The 24,469-nt window shown below is 46.0% G+C and overlaps 10 protein-coding genes across 10 annotated transcripts; 7 read left to right on the top strand and 3 right to left on the bottom strand.

Moving 5' to 3' along the window:
• Window positions 1-1,407: 1,407 nt before the first annotated feature.
• On the top strand, window positions 1,408-6,082 carry MCYG_08062 (RNA-directed RNA polymerase Rdp1; the record flags this gene model as incomplete). The annotated part of the gene is made up of 5 exons (XM_002842933.1): window positions 1,408-1,430; window positions 1,501-1,833; window positions 1,895-2,051; window positions 2,112-2,571; window positions 2,634-6,082. 5 exons carry the CDS (start codon window positions 1,408-1,410, stop codon window positions 6,080-6,082), a joined length of 4,422 nt encoding a protein of 1,473 aa, XP_002842979.1.
• Window positions 6,083-6,621: 539 nt separating this feature from the next.
• Window positions 6,622-7,972, top strand: MCYG_08061 (conserved hypothetical protein; the record flags this gene model as incomplete). The annotated part of the gene is made up of 3 exons (XM_002842932.1): window positions 6,622-6,912; window positions 6,981-7,592; window positions 7,655-7,972. The coding sequence occupies 3 exons, from the start codon at window positions 6,622-6,624 to the stop codon at window positions 7,970-7,972; spliced, it is 1,221 nt and encodes a 406-aa protein (XP_002842978.1).
• Window positions 7,973-8,365: 393 nt separating this feature from the next.
• On the bottom strand, window positions 8,366-9,053 carry MCYG_08060 (60S ribosomal protein L37; the record flags this gene model as incomplete). Its single annotated transcript, XM_002842931.1, has 4 exons — window positions 8,366-8,564; window positions 8,675-8,746; window positions 8,865-8,927; window positions 9,010-9,053. The coding sequence occupies 4 exons, from the start codon at window positions 9,011-9,013 to the stop codon at window positions 8,425-8,427; spliced, it is 279 nt and encodes a 92-aa protein (XP_002842977.1).
• A 328-nt stretch (window positions 9,054-9,381) lies between these two features.
• On the bottom strand, window positions 9,382-10,806 carry MCYG_08059 (pre-mRNA-splicing factor slu7; the record flags this gene model as incomplete). The annotated part of the gene is made up of 1 exon (XM_002842930.1): window positions 9,382-10,806. One exon carries the CDS (start codon window positions 10,804-10,806, stop codon window positions 9,382-9,384), a length of 1,425 nt encoding a protein of 474 aa, XP_002842976.1.
• Window positions 10,807-11,181: 375 nt separating this feature from the next.
• On the top strand, window positions 11,182-16,315 carry MCYG_08058 (polymerase zeta subunit; the record flags this gene model as incomplete). Its single annotated transcript, XM_002842929.1, has 3 exons — window positions 11,182-11,346; window positions 11,397-11,419; window positions 11,626-16,315. The coding sequence occupies 3 exons, from the start codon at window positions 11,182-11,184 to the stop codon at window positions 16,313-16,315; spliced, it is 4,878 nt and encodes a 1,625-aa protein (XP_002842975.1).
• Window positions 16,316-16,634: 319 nt separating this feature from the next.
• On the top strand, window positions 16,635-17,046 carry MCYG_08057 (uncharacterized protein; the record flags this gene model as incomplete). Its single annotated transcript, XM_002842928.1, has 4 exons — window positions 16,635-16,719; window positions 16,745-16,795; window positions 16,819-16,850; window positions 16,903-17,046. The coding sequence occupies 4 exons, from the start codon at window positions 16,635-16,637 to the stop codon at window positions 17,044-17,046; spliced, it is 312 nt and encodes a 103-aa protein (XP_002842974.1).
• A 68-nt stretch (window positions 17,047-17,114) lies between these two features.
• On the top strand, window positions 17,115-17,586 carry MCYG_08056 (uncharacterized protein; the record flags this gene model as incomplete). The annotated part of the gene is made up of 3 exons (XM_002842927.1): window positions 17,115-17,204; window positions 17,264-17,361; window positions 17,421-17,586. The coding sequence occupies 3 exons, from the start codon at window positions 17,115-17,117 to the stop codon at window positions 17,584-17,586; spliced, it is 354 nt and encodes a 117-aa protein (XP_002842973.1).
• A 2,313-nt stretch (window positions 17,587-19,899) lies between these two features.
• Window positions 19,900-20,592, bottom strand: MCYG_08055 (uncharacterized protein; the record flags this gene model as incomplete). The annotated part of the gene is made up of 3 exons (XM_002842926.1): window positions 19,900-20,327; window positions 20,367-20,442; window positions 20,533-20,592. 3 exons carry the CDS (start codon window positions 20,590-20,592, stop codon window positions 19,900-19,902), a joined length of 564 nt encoding a protein of 187 aa, XP_002842972.1.
• Window positions 20,593-21,444: 852 nt separating this feature from the next.
• On the top strand, window positions 21,445-22,082 carry MCYG_08054 (uncharacterized protein; the record flags this gene model as incomplete). The annotated part of the gene is made up of 3 exons (XM_002842925.1): window positions 21,445-21,538; window positions 21,727-21,774; window positions 21,859-22,082. 3 exons carry the CDS (start codon window positions 21,445-21,447, stop codon window positions 22,080-22,082), a joined length of 366 nt encoding a protein of 121 aa, XP_002842971.1.
• Window positions 22,083-22,566: 484 nt separating this feature from the next.
• On the top strand, window positions 22,567-24,241 carry MCYG_08053 (conserved hypothetical protein; the record flags this gene model as incomplete). The annotated part of the gene is made up of 3 exons (XM_002842924.1): window positions 22,567-23,313; window positions 23,377-23,865; window positions 23,948-24,241. 3 exons carry the CDS (start codon window positions 22,567-22,569, stop codon window positions 24,239-24,241), a joined length of 1,530 nt encoding a protein of 509 aa, XP_002842970.1.
• Window positions 24,242-24,469: the final 228 nt, after the last annotated feature.

Here is a 24,469-nt window from a genome sequence, read left to right as displayed (position 1 = left end):
CCCTCCGTTTCATCGTTGAAGAAACGTTTTGCTTGTCCTCAGATTGACAGGCGTCTTGGCACCTTTCATGTTGTTTGCCACAAAAGTGCTCTTTTCTTCTTTCTTCCGTGTCTTTGGGCGGTTATTCGATATGAAACGGCAAGTGGCATAAGATAAACGCGGCCCCCCTTTGTCTTTCCGAAATCCAAAATTTAATTAACTGGGCCATTTCTGCAGAAATTTTCTTCGTTGGCTGGAAGAGAGAAAAGACACGGTACTTTCCACCAGTAGCTTTTGATACCGTGAATAAAAAGCAATTTGGTGAATTTGATATATGATAATGTTTGCCCGGCTACTGAAATAATAGTCCAAATAAGCCTTGCCTGCTGGAACGATGGGTCTTGGGCTTGCATCTCTTTCCACCGGACTGGACACATCTCAATAAGACTTTCTCTGGCATTGGACACGTCTCTATCCGCTAGAACCTGGCTGCTGAAAGCAGTTTTATTGTATTAATACTGGCCGAAATCGAAGGAATCTTTGTCCCGGATTGGAGCCAACCTCAACAAAGCGCACAGGGTCTGCTGTTGGTTTCGTGGACGTGTAGGGAAGTTGCTTTTTCTGTCAAGCAAAGAGAGACAAGTTTATAAAATATCCCAAGCGCTTCGTTCGCTCTGTTTTCCCTCTCGGCCAGAGTTAGACACCACGTTCAGCCTGTATCAGAGACTCAGCCGGTAGCTATATGGACGCCGCGCAGAGCGTATAAGACTTGACCTCTGGGATTGATTTGAAGAGCTGCTAGTGAAGATGGCCAAGAATACTGTAAGGCGATTTTTTTTTCTCTTTATCGCTTTTGCTTTGATATATATGTATGCAGTATATATGTTTGGTGTCAGTTGTTCAGTTTACCAGTCTAAGCAAAAGGACAAGGTAGCTGGCTTCTCACCTTCTGCTCCCCCTTCTCGCCTGGTCTACTTGACATGCTGGCTCTATCTGTTCACTCTGGAATCATTGCTCGATAGGCTAATATCAACTTTTGTAACCATGTAGCCCGCCGTGGCGGCCGCCGCAGAAGGGCCAACTGAGGTCCAGGTGAAGAAAAAGCCCTCAAAGCAGCCAAAGCCCAAGGGCAAAAAGAAGGCCCAGGTGAAGGCGGATACAGCGCCATCGAAGGTGACAAAACCAGCTGAGGTGAAGACGTCTAAAAGGCAGAAGAAGAAGAAGAAGTGGAAGTCGTCTGCCACTACATCAGAAACTACTACATCAGAGACTACATCAACACAAACTACATCAACACAAACCACTACTACAGAAACTACAACAACGTCGGATGCTCTACAGGACACAGACGACGCCGACGACAAACACGAAGCTGGCTCTTCCAAGCAGCCAGGCAAACGACGTAAGCCTGCTACATTTCGCCAAAGGATGAGCTATTTTGCCAGAGTAAAGTAAGTATACTACCCTTTGTCAAATGCCAAACAACAATCGTTCATATTATATGCCTTCACTATCTAACAGCCTATCACTCACTAGACGTTCACCAACCGGCCGAAATGCTCAGATGAACCGTTCAGGGCCTAATGGACGTTCCTCAGGCGCTTTTCCTCCTGGAATATACGCCGAAAGCCCAAAGGGATCGGCTTCAGCCATGCTCGAACGCGTTAAGCCTTCGCATCTAGCACCCCATTGGATCTCGTGGGAGTCTCTGGCGCTGACAGTTTCGAAATTACCTACGGATGTGAATACTTACACCGTTTGGAAGTCGTTCAGTGCCTGTGGGACCGTAGACTTTGTCGAACTGTTTGAAAACGCCAAAGGAAACAGAGTAGGGAGGGCGCGGATTCGCTTCAGGTCAGTCTCAACATCATTGGGTGATTGTGCCTGTTGCATGTACAAAGCTAACACTCTAAAGACCGCCGCCAAAGGAATCTTTCTGGATGGACGGGCAACACGTATTGGAACTAGACGATGGCCAGCGTATCGTCATCTTAGTTCGCGTTGAGACTTTCAGACGGAAAAGGGAGGTCCCTAGCCCAGTGGACCCGAAGATCATGTATCCTTTGACTGCCGTCAGTGGTTTAACTCTCCCGTCCAAACAAAAAACCCCAGAGCTAACAAAATATGAATAGGAAGCTGTGGGTAGATCCTTAGACGTCGGCTGCCGTTTTGGAGAACAGTCCATGGTCATAATGAGAACAATCAATGCCAGTTTTCAAGACTATGTTCGCTTCGTTACAGACTTATACCGTCGGGAAATAAATATCTATTTTCAAATGGTGAAGATGGAATCAAGCTTGGCCGACGATGCACCGCAGATCATTCACAGTTACCGAATTCGTGTTCCCTTTGCCCATCTATCACATATCAAACGTACATCCGATGGCGAAGAGATATCTTTCATCTTCTCATTAGACTATCCGCCTTCATATTACCGGAAATTACAAGATCCGTCGACAACTTTTTCAGATTCCGACAACATGTGGCGTTCGGATGACACTTGGTACCGCCAAACTGATATTGTCCACAACCCCCAGGACTTGGTTCATTCTAAAACCAGCCTTAAAAAGGCTCATCCAATCATCAACATAGGTTCGTAACTAATGTCCAATTATTAACCTTTTACACCTCCAATGCTAACAAAGACTTTATAGGGCGCTGGACTACCTTCAGACTTACTTTCCATCTAACGGACGAGAATAATACCCAGAATCTGGAAACGCTTAGCAAGATCTTAAGAGATTTTAATATCGAAATTCTAGACGCCCCTGACTTCGAGATAACGAAACAGCCTCCCACAGCTGATATTGCGTGGCGATGGATTGATCCTCCCACTCATGCATCCAAATGGACTTCACCGCTAGAGGATCTCGCAGATAATGAATACAAGCATATCTCATATACCGTACGATACCAGCTCGAAGTATGTATTTCTCATGGGCTCCTGAGCGAATATACAATCACCAAGGAGTTTGCCGAGCGTCTCCAATCTCTTGGGGAAGATGATGCTAGGGATTTGCTAGAACATGTTTCTCGAGAAAAGGCTGTGTATCACGACCCAATGAAGATATTTGACATTGAGTTCTTCTCAGGAGTCACCGGACGGAAAATCCCAAAGAATTGCTGTTATATGCGATCCGCAACAGTGACGCCCTCCACGATCTATTTTCACACCCCTACCGTCGATACCTCTAACCGTGTTTTAAGATACTATATTGAGCATGCAGACCGATTCCTCCGTGTTCGATTCGCAGATGAGAAGTATGAAGGGAGAATCAATTCCAGCTACAACAATTGCATGGATGAACTGTTTACACGTGTGAAGCGGACGATGACCAATGGGATTACTGTTGGAGATAGGCACTATGAATTCCTCGCATTTGGAAACTCTCAATTCAGAGAACATGGCGCATATTTTTTCGCGTCGTTGCCCACTCTTACTGCCGCCAACATTCGTGCATGGATGGGCCATTTCAGTGATATCAAAATTGTTGCAAAGCACGCCGCTCGTTTAGGCCAGTGTTTCTCAGCAACCAAGGCGGTTACTGGTTGCCCAGTAATCGTCCAAGAAATCGATGAGATTGAGCGCAACGGGTACATATTCTCTGATGGCGTCGGCCGCATATCTAATTTCCTGGCACAAATGATTAGGACGGAGTTAAACATACAGACCCCCTCTGACGAACCTCCGTCTGTGTTTCAGTTCCGACTTGGTGGTTGTAAAGGAATTCTTACGGTCTCACCCGAGGCTCAGCATCGAGAAGTTCATATCAGGAAGAGCCAGTACAAATTTGCAGCAGTTCACAATGGTCTTGAGGTGATTAGACATTCTAAATTCGCGGGAGCGCATCTTAACCGTCAGCTCATTATGGTTTTATCCGCACTAGGAGTGACCGATGAGATTTTTCTCAAAAAGCTGCATTTGGTACTCGAAGATATGCAAGATGCAATGACCAATGAATCAAAGGCAATAACTTTACTTCAAAAGCGTGTTGACCCTAATCAAATGACCTTTTTACTCGCACATATGGTTAATGATGGGTTCCAGGCTTCCTGTGAGCCTTTCGTCAAATCGTTATTGGAATTGTGGCGCGCATGGGATATCAAATACTTGAAAGAGAAGGCAAAGATTCACATAGAAAAAGGAGCATGCTTACTCGGTTGTATCGACGAGACCGCAACATTGAAAGGCTACTATGAGAAGGAGCGGCCTGCCTCCGATGCCACAATTGAGGAGAGACTAGACAATCTCCCAGAAATTTTTGTCCAGGTGTTCGATACTGAAGAGGAGACGAAGTATAAAATAATCGAAGGTCCGTGTATCCTGGCGAGGAATCCATCACTGCATCCAGGAGATATACGTGTGGTCAGAGCTGTCAACGTCCCGGCGCTTCATCACCTAAAAGACGTTATTGTATTCCCACAAACAGGGGATCGGGACGTCTCAAGCACATGTTCGGGCGGTGATCTAGACGGCGACGACTACATCGTTATCTGGGATCCTGATCTTATTCCACTACCAAAAGATTGGTTCTGTGAACCGATGGACTATACCGCATCTAACGCTCAAAGCCTGACCCGTGATGTTACTGTAAATGACATTACATCATTTTTCGTGACCTATATGAAGAATGATCACCTACCACAGATAGCACATTCGCACCTGGCCTTTGCAGACTATGTGGAAGACGGAGTCAATGATGAAAGATGCATGCAACTGGCCCAACTGCACTCTGCTGCAGTTGACTATAACAAAACCGGAATCCCAGCTAATATGTCAAGAGACTTGATTCCAAGAAAATGGCCACATTTCATGGAAAAGAATCATAAACCCAAAGAGGCGCAATATTACTCTAGGAAGATTCTCGGTCAAATATATGACATTGTTGAGCGCGTTGAATTCCGGCCGAAGCTGGAAGCTCCGTTTGACAAGCGTATCCTTAATTCCCACATCCCTGTCAGTGACGACTTGATACAAATTGCAAAGAAGATGAAAGTTCTCTATGACGCTGATATGCGTAGGATCATGGCACAGCATGAAGTCAAAACCGAGTTTGAGGTTTGGTCTACCTTTGCCCTAGGACACGCGAATATGACCAAGGACTATAGGTTCCACGAAGAGCTGGGCCAAATCTCGTCTGGACTACGTAATCGTTTTTTGATGATGTGCCATGACGAGGCTGGTGGGCATGATTTCCAACATCTTGCGCCTTTGGCAATCGCAATGTATAGAGTGACGGCCGAAGAAGTGGCAGAGGCTCTAAGAGAAGAGAAAATCTCCAAAGAATCTGGCGGCAGTGCTGGCCCCCGAAAGGAACGTAAATACCCCGGAGATGAGCAATTGCCGCTTATCAGCTTTCCATGGGTGCTCCAGCCCGTTCTTGGAAAAGTTGCCAACGGACACTTTGATAATAGAGGAATGATGGGCGGCGCAAGCAAATTAGCAACGTGGTCATCAGCAGCCTATGAACAATCAAAAATTCGACGAGCCAATGGTGTTTGTGATGGTCCCCATGATATTGAAACAGCCGGCGGTATTCAGCATGCAGGAGAAGTGCTTGAGCTCTTCCAGGAGAACTTGTGTTTTGATCCCTTCGAGGGACTTGGAGATGCCTTCGACCAACCAGCTAGCCCTGATAACAAGCAAGTTGCCGAACAAGTTGATGAGCAGAAAACTAGCACAGAACCTGAGGGAATAACTCCGCTATTGGACGAGCAACACTCCGATAGCTTGATTGAGTTGGACGATGAGATATTCACCCCTGTGACGACATATACCATACAATCAACTAGCGGACGAGGATCTGTCCCGATCGAAGAGCAATCGAGCTTGCTGGACCTCAGTGACGATAACATTCAAGTCTGGTTCCCGAAACATGACAGCGCAGAACCGAAGCTTCAGACCACACTCTTAGAGCTAGATGATGACCAAGAAAACCAGCCTCCCCCAGAGAAAGATAACCTGGTACCTTTATTGCCTTTATTCCTTGACGCCTTGCCAGAGGTAGACCAGACGATCAAAGATGAAGAAATAGAGATGATGGAAGAGGATGATGTGGACCAGTCTGTGGTGAAACAGCTAGAGACGCTCCTTAACCTCTAAGCTAGAAACTTGAATCCTAGTGGTTTACGGCATTCCGAACTTGTGGCTGCGTAGCGTTTTTATGTTTTATGGGACCAAAGCTAACGATCCGCAGAATACGACGGTGCATTTCCCTTGATACCCTGCTCTTTCAACTAAATATTAAATATTAAGCAGCTAGTCCAACCCAAGTCTAAATTAACTATTCTAGTCACCCAATAATGCTTCAATCCTAAACTTCTATATTTTACTCACAGGAGCCTATCCATATTGTGCCTCTACCGTATTAATTTTCTCTAATGGCATAATTGTCATAGTACAGAGTAGTAACCATACGAATTGGTAATAATATTGCTCGGTGGACTGGGTGACCGCGATCTTATCTGATCCGATTAGGAGGCAACGTTAAAAGCTTAAAGAGGCAATTCTTCGCCTCGTCGTTCTTATTTAGAGCCCTTCGACATTATACATCTTCCTGCACTCTCGCCGTTCAACGGTTCACCACAGTGAGATACTCTTGTCTATCTTTTGGGTAGTACATATCCAGCTGGGCCAGAGACATGTCGACGCCAACGGCACCCTTGTTGGCGCCATACACTGCCCCGCCACTCCACCAGTCTCTACACCTCATAACGTCAGTTCTAGGGTCAACGAGCAATTGGCTCGTGTTGAGGTGCCTCTGTGACACACTACAGGTATCTTCTCTACGAAGAGGGAATATCGATGGCCTGGAACGTGGCGTTGGATTCGAGGGAGACGATACTGAGAGGAGAGCGTCTGCAAACCGGAAAGTGGTGCTTGTCAGCTTCCTACGTGGCTGGGAATTCTGGAGGGCAGAAGCAAGGAGGGTGGTATGGTTTAAGAGAGCCCTTTAAATACTCTATTACATTGCACCAGACCATACTGATTTATCTTTTAGGGCCTCGATTTGAATAAATTATCCAAGGAGGGGAGATTCTCGTTTGTCGATGGAGTCACCAAGCTCTTCGCCCCCATTCCGTCACAAGCACCGAAGCCTGTAGTACCAGGAGGGGCTTTGGCTCCCGCAGCTCATGCACGAAGGAGCTCTGTATCATCACCTTCTTTCCCATTACCTGATAGAACTCCTCCAAGCCCATCACGGACTGCCCGTGCCTCCAGGCCTGGACCTATATCTCTTTCTGGACGGGCCAATCCATTACTTGCTCGCCCAGCGCCTCCTACACCTCCCATTTCTACTGCATCTCCTTCAACGTTTGCTTCACAAGATACACCCGCCAGTGGTGGCAATCATCAGAATCTGAATATAAGGACGCTTCGCTGGGCGCCGACAGCAGGAAATAATGGTGGCATGGACGGAGTGGAGAAGGTTATTACGTCTGCAATAGATGACATTCGTAAAGAGCAGGCAAACGGTGATAAAACTGAACAGGGGGGAGACAATGGCGTGCTTCTTGTCCTTGATCAGCCGGATTTTCTGCTTGCTGCAACAGGCTCCAGTATGCGTGTTGGTGCTACTGAGATGGGTGAACTGATTATGGGACTGAGACGTGTATGTTGTCTTATTTCAGTTTATTTTATGTGGTGGTTAAGCCTAACTTGGGGTATGCGCAGCTCGTCCATTCTACGATAATTACTGTGGCGGCTGACTCGCCACTTATGCACGGCGGCCAACAACCTACGCCATTAGAGATAGAGCATTCAGCGTTAGTAGTGTCTCTTGCCCATCAATCGCAGATGGTTATGCAGTTGAGAGGGCTGGACACTGGTGTGGCGAGAGATGTGAGTGGAGTGTTGCGAGTGAGCAAAGGGGGAGCATTAGCGGATACAGATACCCTTAAGAATGAGGAGGGCGGAGATTGGGAAGAGAGAGAGGTTCTGTATTTTGTTCAAAGCGACGGATCAGTGAAGGTCTTCGGGCGCGGTGAATAGAATATTTCAAATATACCCCTAGGAGAGTGATATAACATGATTTTGAGATCCGTATTCATGGGCATCTACAACATTAGGGTGGCTTTCAAACTTCAACAGCCATGAAGATGACTGTAAAGCCAAGGCTTCGTTATTCTGTCGACAGGGGATCGATGAGGGTCTAAAAAAGAAGAGAAGTCCCATGTGAACACGCCATTTCACTTTCCGTAGTTTGCTCGAGTCCATGAAATCCGTTAATTTTTGTTATATTATGTTTGGGTATGACACAGAGAAGTTATTTTCTTTCTAACTCCCATTCAACACACATAATAAAATGTCAAGTGGTGTCATCATTCAAAACAAGTCCCATTCCGCTCGCAGGATACCCTTTTGTAATAAAAGTGGGTTTCACCACATCTTCATCGAACTCCGAAGGAAAGAGAGGGGGGGATATAAAGGAGGGTTGAAATTGTCTATGCCTTCTCTGGGCCCCGGGCACCCTTGGGAGCACCGGTCTGGAATCCGTTCTTGAACTTGCGGTCGACAGACTTGAGGTAACGCATACGGCCGGTACCCGTGGTTCTTCGTCGAAGGGCCTTTTGACTCCAGTTATCTGAATAGTAAAATCGTCAAATAAGCACTTGCTCGTCCGCACTTGTTTCTCCCGCCCGAGCCCCAACATATTTTCTAGCTCAAGGGGGAGGGATGTATAATATCACGTACATTTGCGCATCTTGGCAGCTGGGTAACCGCACGAAGCGCATGTGTGCTTCTGGATGTGGAGGGATCGCAGGCCTATAAATTACATCTGTTGTCAGATTCCTGTGCCCCCATCATCGCCCTTCCAACGTCCCATCCGATGGTGGTAGGTTCGGCGCTTCAGCTGCATCATATATATCGGGATAAAACTAACCGCACCGTCTGCACAGAGTGTGCGACTTGTTGTGGCGCTTTCCGAAGCTGGAGGTTCCCTTAGCTGTTCGAATAAATCAGTATGATAATTCGTCGTCATCCTGTCGTTTCTCTTATCCAAAGATTCGGGATAGAGGAAGTCGTACTCATCTTGAATCAGGAACTGCAAAGCCGGTAAATATGTCAGCAAACTGTCACCTCGCTGAGACGAAGAGACGAAACAGCAGCAGGAATTTCCTTACCTTCAAATGGTGCGTCTGGAAGCTCTGATATTGTCGTCGTCGCTGGTTTGAGATTGAAGTTCCGCTTTGAAGATTCGACTAAGCGAATTTTTTGTGTGAGGGTTTAAGCCCTGTCACGTGCTCGATTAGTAAGACGCCTCTCGGAGAGGGCTAAAGTATTTTCCGATATATTATGTAATCACTACATATAAAAGGAGATTCAAGAGGCATGGAAAGTGACATTCGCTCAAACGCTAGCAATAAAAGTACAGAATATAGAAACAATGCATCCAGGTCTTATGAGAGTAGTTCATCCTTGCCGAGGAAAGCAGCCATGGGATCTGCTGCTGCGGTTCGAGCTTTCTTGTACGCTTCAAGCTCCTCTTCTGTGACGCCCAGTTCAAGCTCATGGCGGCTGCGTTTCTTTTGTGAGTTGGTAACAGGCTTAATGTGGCTCTCCTCCGTATTCTTCTCCTTTTCTGCATCATCTGGAGGAGCTTGATTACCGTCGTCATCTCCCGCTTCTATTTGGAGCATATTCTGAGCCTGCTCAAACGCTTCTATCCCCTCTTTCCCGGTACAATAGCTGTTCTTCACAGTGGAATGGCAGCAGGCATAGCCCCAGTTGAAATTGGACCACCAACTGCCCCAGACAGTGGTATGGTTGTTTATGAGAACATTCTCTGCATATTTTGATTTAGCAGCGGGCTTGGGTTCCCCCTTGATTGCTCCCGTTTCATCGTATTCAACAAATCTTTCGTTTTCAATGACCGCCATATCTCGTAGCGGGCCGGCCTGCAGGTGTTCTCCGCCACCATACTTTTCCAGTAAAGCTTTCTTGTCCGCAACCTTTTTAGCGTCCATTTCAGCTTTATGCTTTTTCCTGTAGTACTCCCCGGAAGTAGGGTTGGCCTGTAGATGTTGTCTGTTGGCGTCGCCCCGCTCTTGTGTTTCCCAGGCATACCTTTGCGCCTTTTCAAACTCTTGAGCGTCACCTGAAGCTCGCATAAAGTTCTCTTCCGCGACCAGCGCGGCAGCTTGATCTGACTGTGCACCCATATCTACCATAGATCGAGTCTTCGGGTCGTACTTCGCAGAGTCGAGGTCCAAGTTAAGTAGATACTTTGCTGTGTCTTCTCGTATTCGTAGATTTCGAGTGCCTTTGCCCTGTTGCCGTCCCATCTCTGATTCTTCCGCATATCTAGCTTCTGCTGTGCCGTCACCGTCGCCGTCTTCACCATCATTATCTCCCTCCATTGCTTTTCGCTCTGATACAGCATCATCTTTGGCTTTTTTCTTCAGTGCCTCCAGTTCTTCATATTCCTCAACAACACTCTGATATTCTTTTGCATCGTAGCCATTCCACCGGTCTCTTTTTGCATCCCAGCCCAGCTCTACCTTTTGTATATGTTCGTCTGCTTGGATGTCTTTGCCGGTCCATCTCGCGCCATACTTCCTCGGCCTGCTCAGGCACTCTTTGGTCTTATGTGTCATCGAGCCGCAGTTTTCACAAGCGCCTTTTCGGTACTTGGTGGCCGCTGGGCCAACGCGCTTCCCTCTATCATACCATTTCTGTTCTTCTTTTTCTTTGTGGAGACGTTGGTGTTCGAGATAATCGTTAGGAGAGGAATCATCGTCGACGTAGAAGGGCTTCTTTGATATGAAGGATGGGATATATTCGTTGCGCTCCTTATTCGCAACGTCGGTAGGGCGCCTTGACATTTTGACTGTAGTATCGAATATACCCCTAGCACTAAAATCAGATAACTGTCTCACTCGAGAATCTCACTATCAAAATAAAATAATAAAAATGGTCGTCTTGTCGAAGCTCACTGTATCGTTAAATCCAGCCTGCTAATGGAGGTTGAAAAGTATGATCACGTGAGTGGCGCAAAGTCGTGCTTTTTCACGCGTCGTCAAATTAATCAAACGTCGAGATTCAACTTTGGACTATGGACTTTGATACAGGCTCAACAGGACGGCTTTTTGGTGTATTTGCTGCTGCTGGCGGGTTTAATATCTAATGGTAATGCCAACGAAATTAGTCTATATCCTTTCCTTATCTGTTCCCAATGCCATCACGTCAAAATCCAGTTGATGGCGGCCTTTCGCGTCTTACTCAACTGCGTCGACCACTACCAGGCCACCCCGACAGGCCTTGACCCTCAGTTTCCATCAGATGACAGCGGCCCTGATGTGAAATCGAAATCATTAAAGGTTCCAATAATCCGGGTTTTCGGGGCTACGGAGACTGGGCAGAAAGTATGTGCACATATACACGGTGCATTTCCCTACCTATATCTCGAATATAGGGGGGACTTGGCTCCCGGAGAAGGTTAGGATTACACCCCCTCCCCGGCATTACAGTCATCTAGCTAAATACTGAATAGTTAGTGCTGCCATCCGAACTCTGCATGCATCAATAGACCATGCGCTAGCTCTAAGCTACCGGCGAAACCCTTCTGACCCTTCAACAGCGTATGTTGCTTATATATCCTTAGTGAAGGGGATTCCATTCTACGGTTATCATGTAGGATATAGGTACTTCTTCAAAGTATACTTGTTAAATCCACTGCATATGACACGGCTCGCGGATCTTCTTATGCAAGGGGCTGTGATGAAACGTGTCCTGCAACCATATGAAAGCCATTTGCAGTTTGTTCCTCAATGGATGTGTGATTACAATTTACATGGATGCGATTATATCAACTGCTCCAAGGTTAAATTTCGTTCCCCGGTACCCCGCTACTCTGATCTTGAGAATCCGGACCATATCTGGCATAATGAATCAATTATGCCACGACAGATAGCTGACGCTACGGAGTTCCCAAGGCAGAGCCACTGTGCCCTAGAAGTGGATATCCATGTCCAGGATATTTTAAATCGTAATGATATCAAGCAAAGGGAAATACATCATGACTCTGTGGTAGAGGGCGATAAGAGTTCGTTTGCTGAGAAGCTGGTGCCAAGCTTGAGAGGTCTCTGGAAAGATGAAGAGCGAAGAAGAAGAATTAAGATGGGCTTAACTGATGCTGGCAGCAGCCCGTTTTCTCAACAAGACCTAGTTCCGATGTCTTCTAATCCGCAGCAAATGTTTCCAGATAGCTGGATACACGAACAAGAGTTCCGTGAACAGGTGGAGGCTATTGTGACAGAAGAGCGAAGGACAAGTGGTAAATCACCGACACCAGACGATTTCATCCACCGTCCCGAGTTTCAAGAATTGGTAAAAACCGCTCTAGAAAGTGTCCAGGAGCTATATCCGCAGAACCTGTTAGGCTCACAGGCAGACGGGACCCAGTCTCAAATCAGCACAGATGCCAATAATGGCAATGTTGAAGTTGATGAGAAGCAAATTGACTCTTTTGGATTGGATATGATTTTTGGTCAAGATGATATGGACGATTCATTTTCCCAGGAATCCCAGGAATGGATGTCGCAGCAGCATCATGATGATAGAAAGAACATTGAAAATGATGAGGTTGCAGCAGATGATAGAGCTTCATCCTTATACTCGAGAGAAATGGGTCACAGAGGGCCTTTGGATACCAAGATATCCTTACCATCTTCTCAATTCGAAGAATTTGGTATTCGAAAGGCATCAGATCCGATCAATAGCGAAGACAATATGTTTGAAATCGACCCTGAATTCCTAAGCGCAATGTCCCCTGAGCCTAGGAAACGAGTCCGGGCTAAGGAATATGCTCCAGGACAATCTAGTAAAAAGAAGGCCAAGGTGACTGAATTGTTGCCCGCGAAAACGGGTGAACCAAACCCCCAAGTGTTAATTGAGGAGTACAATTACCTTCTCGAAGCTATGAGCAGCCCATCTATCTCCTCCCAAAATCCAAAAGTGGCGGGTGGACACAGCACGCGTCTTTCTTTTCCTGTAGTTAAGGATCCAACTAACCCAGCTACTGTACTGAGAATGAGCCAGCAGAGTCAACTGTTAAAACAAACACAGCGAGGCGTGAAAGGACAAGACGCCCCTTCCGATGGAGACACTTCTCAAGGCAGTGGAATAGTTCCTCTTAGTGGAATGGAGAGTCAACCCGCTACTGTTAAACCAAAGGGTAGCGCCACAACAACCGTACTATATACCCAGTCAATCCAACTCTCCCAAAATGGTAATGCCTATAGTTTTGTCCCACAGTGCCCATTACCTTCATCTGTCCGCAAAACTATTTCGGATGACTCCAGACCTAGCATCATCTACCAAGGCGCTTATTATAGCAATGATAATGATGTTATTGAGCGTGCACGCGAGTATGCTGGTAGAGAATTCAAACTTGAAAGCGATACACTCCCCTTTCTACCGATGTTTGATCCTACAGGCAATTCTCCAGCAATGTTTGGAGAGAAACCTCCCCTTTTACTGGATCGAATAAATTTTGAAACCCAAAATAGAAAGTTGCGCAGTTCTTGCACGTTACGAACTTGGGAATTTGCATCGAGACCGCCAACCCCGGCCGATGTTATTGGTTGGTTCAAAGGGGCTAATTCCCGGAAAGATCAATCGAATTATACTTCCGCAGATACGACCCCTCAGGAATATACTGTTTCTCAAATTGATGCTCCCACTCAATGTAATAAGCATGGTTTTAAGTATTCTCAGAGAGTCAAATCATCTACAATACAACACCAAGCTAGTTATATGAGTGTAATGAGCTTGGAGGTTCATGTCAACACTCGTGGTTCGTTGGCTCCAAACCCGGAACAGGATGAAGTTGCTTGCGTATTCTGGTCATTTATATCCGAGGACGATGGTCGACACCGTGGCATCGTCGCTCTCTCAGAATATGGTGACCTATCTTCAAGGCTTAAACCCGAACCTGAAGTAGAATTTCATGAGGATATATCTGAACTTGACCTCATTAACCGAATTATTGGTGTTGTTAGATATTATGACCCCGATATATTGACAGGATATGAGATTCATAACGGTTCCTGGGGCTACTTGATCGAACGGGCAAGAAAATGCTATGATTATGACCTCTGTGACGAGTTCTCGAGGGTTAAATCGCAATCTCATGGACGTATTGGTAGGGAGGCAGATAGATGGGGCTTCAACCATACCTCCACTATTCGCATCACTGGAAGACATATGATTAATATATGGAGAGCCATGAGAGGGGAACTCAACTTACTCCAATACACATTGGAAAATGTGACTTTCCATTTACTTCATAAAAGGATTCCGCATTATCCCTTTGAAGATTTAACAAAATGGTTCAAAAGTGACAGACCCAGGGATGTTGCTAAAACACTACAGTATTTTTCATTGAGGGTTGACCTTAATTTACAAATACTCGAGGCAAACGAATTGATTTCAAGGACAAGCGAACAAGCTAGAATTCTTGGTATTGACTTTTATTCCGTGTTTTCCAGGGGCTCCCAGTTCAAAGTGGAATCTCTAATGTTCCGCATTGCTAAGCCGGAAAACTTCATTCTAATCTCTCCTAGTAGGAAGCAAGTCGGCCAGCAAAATGCACTGGAATGTCTCCCTTTAGTCATGGAGCCCCAAAGTGACTTTTATACCAGCCCTTTACTTGTGTTGGATTTTCAGTCTCTCTACCCAAGTATTATGATCGCCTATAACTACTGCTATTCCACAAATTTGGGCAGGATCGTTAGCTGGCGGGGTCGAAATAAAATGGGAATTACGGACTATGAAAGAGAGCCTGGCTTACTGGGACTATTGAAGGATCAGATTAACATTGCGCCAAATGGAATTATTTATGCAAAGCAAGATGTTCGGAAATCGCTGCTTGCCAAAATGCTTACCGAAATACTAGAAACACGGGTGATGATTAAGAATGGGATGAAAGAGGACAAGGATGACAAGCCCCTACAGCGCCTGCTGAATAATAGGCAGCTAGCACTTAAGTTGATTGCAAACGTTACTTATGGTTATACATCTGCTTCGTTCTCTGGCAGAATGCCCTGTTCGGAAATTGCGGACAGCATTGTCCAAACAGCCAGGGAGACCCTTGAAAAGGCGATTGCACTCATCCACTCAGTGAAACGATGGGGTGCTGAAGTTGTCTATGGAGATACGGATAGTCTGTTTATTTATTTAAAGGGTCGGACAAGAGCTGAGGCCTTTGACCTCGGGGAGGAGATAGCGAAAACTATAACAGATTCAAACCCGCGACCAGTCAAGCTAAAGTTCGAAAAGGTCTATCATCCATGCATACTCCTCGCAAAAAAACGATACGTTGGTTATAAATATGAATCTCGAAATCAGCAAGAACCTGATTTCGATGCCAAGGGTATTGAGACGGTTCGAAGAGACGGGACACCTGCAGAGCAGAAGATTGAAGAAAAGGCGTTGAAGCTCCTGTTTGAAACTTCAGATTTAAGCCGTGTCAAGGAATACTTTCAGAAACAATGCTCCAAGATTATGCAGGGCAAGGTGTCAATTCAAGATTTCTGCTTTGCAAAGGAGGTCAGATTAGGAACATATAGCAACAAGGGGGCGCCTCCTCCTGGAGCGCTGATAAGCGCAAAACGAATGCTAGAAGACCCTAGGCTTGAGCCACAGTATGGAGAGCGAGTGCCATATGTGGTTGTGTCGGGGGCCCCAGGCGCCCGCCTCATTGATCGCTGTTTTCCGCCAGACGTATTACTACAGAATCCTCAGCTAGAGCTTGATGCGGAATACTATATTTCCAAGAACATTATTCCACCGCTGGAGAGGATTTTTAATTTGGTTGGTGCAAATGTTCGACAATGGTATGATGAAATGCCGAAATACCAACGCATGCGGCGCACAGAGGGGTCGTTAAACGCTCCATCTGGGCGGCCTGGCCAGGACGGCAATACTACAATGTTTAAGAAAACTCTAGAGTGCTATATGAGATCATCATCCTGTGTTGTCTGTCGCAACAAGTTAAACATTGAAGAACAACGGCAACAGAATCGACAACCAATATGCAACGTCTGTCTCCGGACACAACCCCATATTTCACTTCTGAAACTTGAATATCGAATGCATGACTCGGAGAGAAAGGTAGCCAACCTGCAAGACGTATGTCGTTCTTGTATGGGCGTCGGATGGGGGGAGGAAGTCAAATGTGATAGTAAGGATTGCCCAGTATTTTACTCCCGGATGAGGCAGACTTCTGAGCTGAGGCATACCCGAGCACTTCTTGAGCCAGTGCTTAGCATCCTTAGTGATGAGACTAATGGCCTAGACGAAGTGGATGGGTATAACCCCTTAGCTTGGTGAGTATTTTGGCGTACGAAGGGATCGTCTTCTGGACATCTGCCCAGCTCAGTCTCAGTCCGCAGGCTGCCAGGTAGCGAGACCTACATAGTGCAATCCCTGTATATTATTTATAACAAGACATAAGCCTATATCTAAACATAATTTTTAATGATATGATTAACCAAATATTCGGCCGGCCTGATATGGCTCGAGCTTGTAGACGCGCCCAATCAGGCATAGCTTCCAACGCCAAGCACTTCGCCTTTTTCGCCTTCAAACAAAATATGCGAAGAAACAACGACAACATTCTTCAACAGCCGGAGAATTAAGTAAATATACAATGGCACAGAAGGATATGCGGAGAGCGGATCTGGGTATGCTTCTTCCCGCCCCTATAAGTGAGCGGGATCGACTATCAACCAACCGCTAACACGTTCTTTTGCCTGGCAGTGGTCCCTTATGAGGCTCCACCAGTCAAGAAGACTGATGGTGATATCTCTGGTATGTTTTCTCTATGATTGTAGATAACCGTGCGGTTTACCTCCTGTTTAATGTGGTACTGTTCTTGATTTATCGCTGGCTGACGTCGTCCTAGGTACCATTGCAAGTACCATGCCAATGGCTGCTGTAAGATCCATCCTAGCTCCAAGTACCTAGATGCAGCCGTACTAACTGCTTGGATAGATGTTTACTCGAAACAGGCATGTTTAGCCCAAGTTCCTACTTCTCGACCTGACGCCATCCTGTTATAGAGACGCTGCCTTACTGATGGAATTAACTAACTCGACTCTCCTCGTTTTCTGTACGGCAGGATGATCGGATGGTATGTTTTAAACAGTTCCTGAATATATATATACCCTATATCTTGGCTCACTGGGTAGCTATCAATGATTGCAAATTTTCTCTTCTAGCTTTCTGATAAGACTAAAACTGCCGTTTTATGTTAACCTAATAGCTAATATGAATTAGGTCTTCCCTTGTCTTCACACTCCAGACATGGCTTGCCGAAAGCGAAGATCAGAAGAAGGCATCCACAACTCCGGCGTATATGTCAGTTTTCATGTCAGGTACGTTGTTCTCTCCATATGTATGTCCCTTGCACGTGCTAACTGCTTTTTCCTCGTAGCAATGGCTGTTATTGTGGTATGTACCCCGCCCATATCACCCGTGTTACGATCGGTGATATCAGAAGAGGCAACATACTGACCCTTTCCCGTCATCAGACCTATATGCCCCTCTTCTTGCCTCCTCCCCAGAGTGGTAACAAGTCTCCTCCTGCCCCTGCTTCTTAGGAGCTACTGTTTCTACCTTTTGTCATAATCAAATGTACTATTCTTCGATTCACATATGAGTTAACTTGTATACTTACCGGTCTTTGTCTGGTATTTTGCCATCAGGCTTCCGAAGAGCAACTCGGCAATCCCTATTACCCAGAGTATGAGTGCATATCATGGACTCATAGTAAACGAGGGTTATATCCCGCCCTCTTCGTGCCAGCTAACTAATAACAGAGGATAGCTAGTTGGTCACCCGATCCTCTGGTTAGAAAAATGAACAACCCCCTAAAAGGATATCTTAGCTGAAGAATCATAGGTCTTAGGCGTTGCGCTTAGACTTGCCTTAGCTTGGTGGGCCTCGGTTCGAGCGAGCTTTCTTTTAGGCGGAGTAAGCCGGAGTAATGTTGTTCCGTTATTAGACTGTTTTCAACATCGCCAACATCAAGGAATGAATGGAATGCGGAATCAGAGTTCCAGTATCCGGGAATACATGAGAAATCAACCATGGACTATCAATATGATTAAGATACCAGGCAGTAGCGAACCCACATCTCGGAATTCCCTCAGCCATGACATGGGTGAACAAGGGCGGATGTGCCTCGCAACAGGTCGGTTACAAAGGAGCCTATGAGAGGAGAGAACTGGGGATACGGCAGCCACCCGAGAGCTAGGGTCTCTGTCCTACTATGTGGGGGTTCTGATCTTAGCCCTAATCGATGCCAATCAACGTCTCTTCACCATCAACTCGCCAACAAACCAGTTCGACGGGTCACAACGACAAACTGTAACCCGGATGCACTCTGCCGCCACGTCAACAGCTCAGATTGCCCCATTAGCGCCTTACAAGGTTGTGGGCCAAGATAGCAGGGACTGAACTAATGATTGTCCATCAGCGTTTGGTGGTTTGACACAAATCCCGCGTTTGTCGATCTGAAGAGGAGCTATATGTCTTTGCATATAGTACGCCGAAACAACGCTCCAGGCAGGGGTTATATAATATACGATCTTGTAGTCCAGCGTATGACTTCTAGAAAGGGGATGCCGTTGCGGCTGGAAAGGATGGCCGTCTTCCTTAGGACTTGTACTAAACCCATTCCATTACCGATACACCCCAAACAACTCCCATGCACCAACGGCAAGCAGATAAGATGGCATGACACGCCGCACCACGGAGTGCCACATGGAGCCTGCTACAAAATCAGTCACTCATTGAAGGTGAATACAATGTATGTGACATTCTGTTCATGCATCATAAGCATCCACTTTCTTCACCACATGATTCTCTTCTCGCCTACGAGTACTAGCATAAGCATGTCCTCATGCTCTGGAAAACAACCTCACTTCAATAGGTCCCCGCAACCTTAGAGGGTCCCGCATGATCGGAACAAACAGCTTGCAGCCAATAATTGAGCTTTTATCGACAAGGTCCAAAAACCCTTGCTAGAAGCTCTCATTTGCGGAGCTAGATCACCGAAGGGAGCCAAGTCCAAAGTCCACCTCTTCAACTGGCAGCTGTGGGACCCCGAATGTACCCTTCTTTCATTCCTTCTCATCTTGAGCGTGGCTTTGGCCTTAATATTCTCCGTGTTCTGGCTCCGCCAGGGGTTCTTTCCGCTATCACAAGCAGGTGCTTGGTTGTCGGATGACCGAATTGCCGTTATTCAGCCGCGCCATGCGAAGAAAGGCTATAAATTGATGTCAGCAAAAAACTCCGTATGCAAACTATTGCTTACTACGTACCTCTTTGTCATCTCATGCGACCTACTTCGCAGAGATAACTCGAGTACTCCGTATTCTCTCTGGACTCTTTCAGGTATCGTGTCGCCATAGTATGTGAGATCTGGGCCGCTAATTACGACACAAGTAACTATCGAGCCCACCCTGAAAATGAAGCTGAATTTTGGCAGTGGCGGCTAAGGGGAGGCGATTACGGAGTACGGAGTAAATCAGGGGGTCACCAAATGTGCTGACATAGGTGGTGGCCTTTGGGCGCAATTTATGTGGCCTTTTTAGAGAGGTTTTGGGCGGTAGTCGTTTATTACCCCTCAAGGACTATTATTAAAGGAAGAATCCTAAACTACCGATATTAGTCTCGGATAGCATCCAGCTGGCTCTTTCTTCCTTTGAAGGGAAATTGTTTGTATCGCTAAAAAGCACTTCTTGTTCCTCTATGGGACGTCGATCAATCGTTTCTCTAGACTCTGGGCTTCTTACTTGTATCTCGACTAGGCATCTTTACGAGAGTGCATGGTTGTTGTATCGCTCGACGACTCGCCAGGTTATAACTACTGCGACGCTGATGACGTAGTTATCCCCATAGCAGTTGCTTTAAAAGAGCGTTGGAGCAGGGAGTTCCTGTAGCATTTTCAAAGCCCTTGTGTCATCGTCGATATTGCGGCATAGCTGAAATGGAACAAGATTCATATCGTCTTCATTCGGCGACGTATGCACTGGGTTGCCCGCTACCCAGTGCTTTAATAGGCCTCTTGCAAAGAATATAGCAATTGACATATTATACTCATGAATTGTGTTAATGCTGTAGTGGTCCAACTGGTACATCGCTAGAAAATTCATAGTCGCTTGATTTAGGCCGGATTCTCTTGTAATATAGCTGCCTAGGGAGGTGGAAACGAGCCGGCATTTTCCATCGACGTATTGGAAATTCACAGAGTTCGTGTCGGAACTGAGCTGAGCCCTAATATAGATTGGTGCTCTGCGTTTGCGTTCCTCTTTTGTCTGAGCCCCTTTTGGCTGCTCTTGATACTAAGTGCTATGTAGAAAAAGTGAGCTAATACTCGGCGCGCTAATTGGCCCAATATAATTGGCGGCGCTAACTATGCTCTTATTACATATCAAAGGTTGAGTCTCCCGCTATGACTTATATCGCCACCATGACGTCAACATAAAGGTATTTGTCAAAAATATAACAAGTCTCTCTACCTCCAATCAGTGCGGGCTCGCCTTTTTGGCCGAATGGCAGATTCTGACAATAATGTAAGCCTCTGTTATACCTACAGTCATTATAATTATCTTTTGTGAATATATTCTAATCCATCAACGATTAGGACTTACTATCACGAATCGACAAGCTTGAGGCGAGGGAGGAGAAGTACCTAAAAATTAGGCCGAATCTTCATATTGGAAACATGCTGTCAAAAATATAACAAGTCTCTCTGCCTCCAATCAGTGCGGGCTCGCCTTTTTGGCCGAATGGCATATTTGACACATGCTTATCACAGTTTGCAACAAATTCCTTACTAAGGATACGAGTGACTCTGCAACAAATAAAGGTGCAAGCGACCATTCAACAAACCGTGCTATACAGCGTGGCCGTGACGCGACGAAGAAGGACCTTGCCAAAGCAGGTATCCCATCCAAGTTTTGGCCTGCGATCCAGGACATGGGGCCGGTATATACTTCTATATTTAAATACATCTCTACTCTGCTAATATATATTATAGTATATCAAAGCGCGAAATATGTCCGCGCATGAATCATACGAGGAGTTTGCGGTTATTTTGAAAGAGCCCTGTATGCAACAGTATCACGACGAATGGAGTGGTTATTTCCGATAGCTTATGGGGCCACGGTCGAGGAGGTCGCGGAGAAGAGTGGGCAGTTTCTATCAACGAATATGTCCGAAGGCCGTTAAAGATTACAGTACTTCAAGTTTATGTATTATCGTTAGTAGCTAGTATTATTAAATATTAATCGAATATTTTGGGATACCCTCCCCGATTTTACACGCTATACCGAATTGGGGAATTTGGTGAGGTCCAGGAGTACGGAGTACTCAGAGATCCATTTCCATGCATAATCATATATATATATATATGATATGCTTCTTGGACCTTTAAAGCTAGAGAACAGCCAATGGAGCACACGACTCCTGCATTGCTGGGGTATTACCTAAACTTCCTATTCCCTGGCAGATTCGCAGAGCAGCAACAACACCAATGGGAAGAGAGTAAGCAACACAATGTTTAACGGAGGCCATCGCGGCGTGTCAGCTTCCGAGAAATATGATACTGGCTCCTTACGAGATCTGCTTCGGACGACATGCAGTGTGTTCGATGAATAACCTGACAGCTGCATCCAATCAACTTGAGAAAGGAGATACTTGACCTCGACCTTATCCACTAGTTGACCTTACAGAACGAAAATTTCCACCTATATCCTACTGTATCATTATTACTCGGATACGTAAGATCATGGGGGCTTCTGTTCTGATTGGGGATTATACCTGGTTCGACCGTTAACACCCCATCCAGGTGTCTCGCAAATCAGCTCATGCAGCTGCAAAAGATAAAAAGATGCGTATTCCTCTTTCTGAGGAAATCGGCATGGGCCTTTTTATCTCTGCTCGGTTAAGAGTACTGCTCCGCATCTGCGCCCTGAGCTTCTGGAGCACAATCACCCGTTTTCTCTGGACGCTTAGTCCGCCGTTCTTATGCGGATATCTGGGGCGGAATCCAAGACACTGGATCGTCGTCCACAATGCACGATGTTAGTTATCCACTAGAGCGCCGCCAAGAGGCGCCACTTTTGCAGCTCAGTTAACACGCTGCCCACATATTCAGAGCGTCAGGGTCTAGATGGAATGCCTTGAGCCATCATACGGTGCACGCCCAGCGTGGTTGGTCTATTGGGCTACCCAACCTTAAACCCCGTGGCCAATGCACCCGTTCCCTGACTCCTTTAAAGAAATACAAAACCTTTCTACTATAAGGATTAAGCTTCTCCAATTATCCTCAGTATCTTCCATACTTTTCTCCCCGTTAAACTCCTCCCATTGAGTTGATTTTCAATCTTATAAGCTCTCTTGGGGCCTGGAAAAAAAAAATACCCCCTCATCCATCATCTTGTTCCTGTTGGAGTACCCATACTTTTTTATCGCCAACCATTAGATTTCTGTTTCGAATGGACTTTACCTTAGCCCAACGGATGCTGTTGTTGAACGACTTGATATTCTACTTTACACGCCCGTTATAAGACATGGCGTACCATCGAAATATTGACAGTCCCCTTTTTGTCAGACAAAGCTCACCACTCAGCTATGGATATCAATCCAGACCCTGGAATGAAAAAGTAGCAGGGCCACAGCGGGCATTGTCTCATCCCGCCATACGACTGCATCAAGGCCGTGCGGATCGGTCATCCTCGGAACCGCTGCCATCAAAGGGACCAGAACCTACTTTCAGTTTTCAGTTAGCCCTACCTCGGTTTTACGTGCCATACAGATGGTGGGAAGACGGGGCTTCAATGATACTTTGGGCATTTGACCACCAGGATATCAAACGCCTTCTTCGGTTTCGTTTATATGAGAATGACGAGCTTCCTCGTTATGTACTACAAAACCGCAACGCAGATGTCGTTTCCGGATTTCTTGCGTCTTTACTCCCTGCTGAACAAGGGATATTTGACCTAGAGTTATCTCATCATGACAAGGTTGAAGAGATATTGGATCTATGCCAGCTAAGGAACCCGCCTGTTGAACCATGGAGATGGCATCCAAACTATTCATATAACGCTGAACCAAGGAGTATTGCTTCTTATATCGATGCCGAAAGTTCGCGGCAGTTCCAAGCAGTGCCTTTTGAGGACTGGATTCGTTATGCCTTGGGGTATCCTACTGAGTCTATTCAATGGTTCTTCTCCCAACACAAACAGCTTCATGATATAGTCTCAGCGCACCTCGACCTGTTTACTGGGGAGTTCGATACCTATGTTGAAGTTGAGAGAGTGAGTACTCACCCCATTAAATAGTCTATAGTTTAAACTTCTTTGCTAATACCTTCTAATTAGCACCTTCGAGGTGGCTCCCCGTTTGCACAATACGTCTTGTTGCAGTGCCTTAGTGTTAGGGGATTACTAAATAGTGAAGTCCCCGATCAATCCAATCAATGGGTCGTAGGGTTTATCATTCGCCCTATCCAGGAATTATTCAAGGCCCATTTAACCGGACTGCCCTCTATGCTGAAAAAGCTCTCTGTGCTCGCCCTCAGCTTTGAACGTAAATACCGTACCTCTGTCGAAATCGATTGGAGCGCTCCATTTGAAGCAAACCCAGCTTACCTGAATGACTTCTTTTCCTTTAGAGAGGTCGAGCCTTTGGCAAGAAAACTTACACATATTGATACAAGGGAGTTCTCCCCCCTTTCAGTACAAAGCTTCGTGGAAGATACTGTCACATTACGATCCCTGTCGGGTAGATGGCATCTACTTTGCTCTTCTACCGAGGAATGCTGCCTGGCGCTTCCAGAAATGGCTATATTCTTCAAAAATTGCATTCGTGTAAGTATTCTAGCCAATATTTTTTATTCGTGGAATGTTTACTTTATCACAATAGTACTAACGCAATCCCTTACCATCACAGGTTTTACACAGATTGAGGAATTACTACTCGGCCACAGCCATACTTTATGGTCTTCAGAAAGCAAACATGAACGTCTTTGACCCATTTTTGGAGCTGGGGCATGAGCCCGAACAATCTCATCATGAGTTCTCCACTCATTACTTTGAGCTAATGGATTCGACTGGTAACTACGCCTTGTACAGAGAAACTATGCGAACGCAGCCCGGAATCCCTTTCCTACTCCCGCATATTGTGGAATACCAATCAAATGGGGAAGATGCAATTGCTACCATGTTCCCTCTTTGCATACATTGAGAATTAGGGGTTATCACCAGCCCATCTTAGGAGGCTTTTAATCTCTCATTATCACATTTCCAACCAAGACCGTTTCCATTTACATTGTACTTACAAGCCTCCAAACCTAGTATGGATATACCCTCGCAGGCTCAGGGAATGCCAGGGCCCGACTCTCTAAGGCGATCAACGCCACCGTTACTTTGCTAACGGAAATCAATTGGTCTTACGTCGGCTATATTTATCATC

Source organism: Microsporum canis, genomic scaffold (assembly GCF_000151145.1).
Source record: "Microsporum canis CBS 113480 supercont1.8 genomic scaffold, whole genome shotgun sequence".
Classification (NCBI taxonomy): domain Eukaryota; kingdom Fungi; phylum Ascomycota; class Eurotiomycetes; order Onygenales; family Arthrodermataceae; genus Microsporum; species Microsporum canis.
Note: the sequence above shows the minus strand (reverse complement) of the source record. Positions and strands in the feature narration are given on the sequence as shown.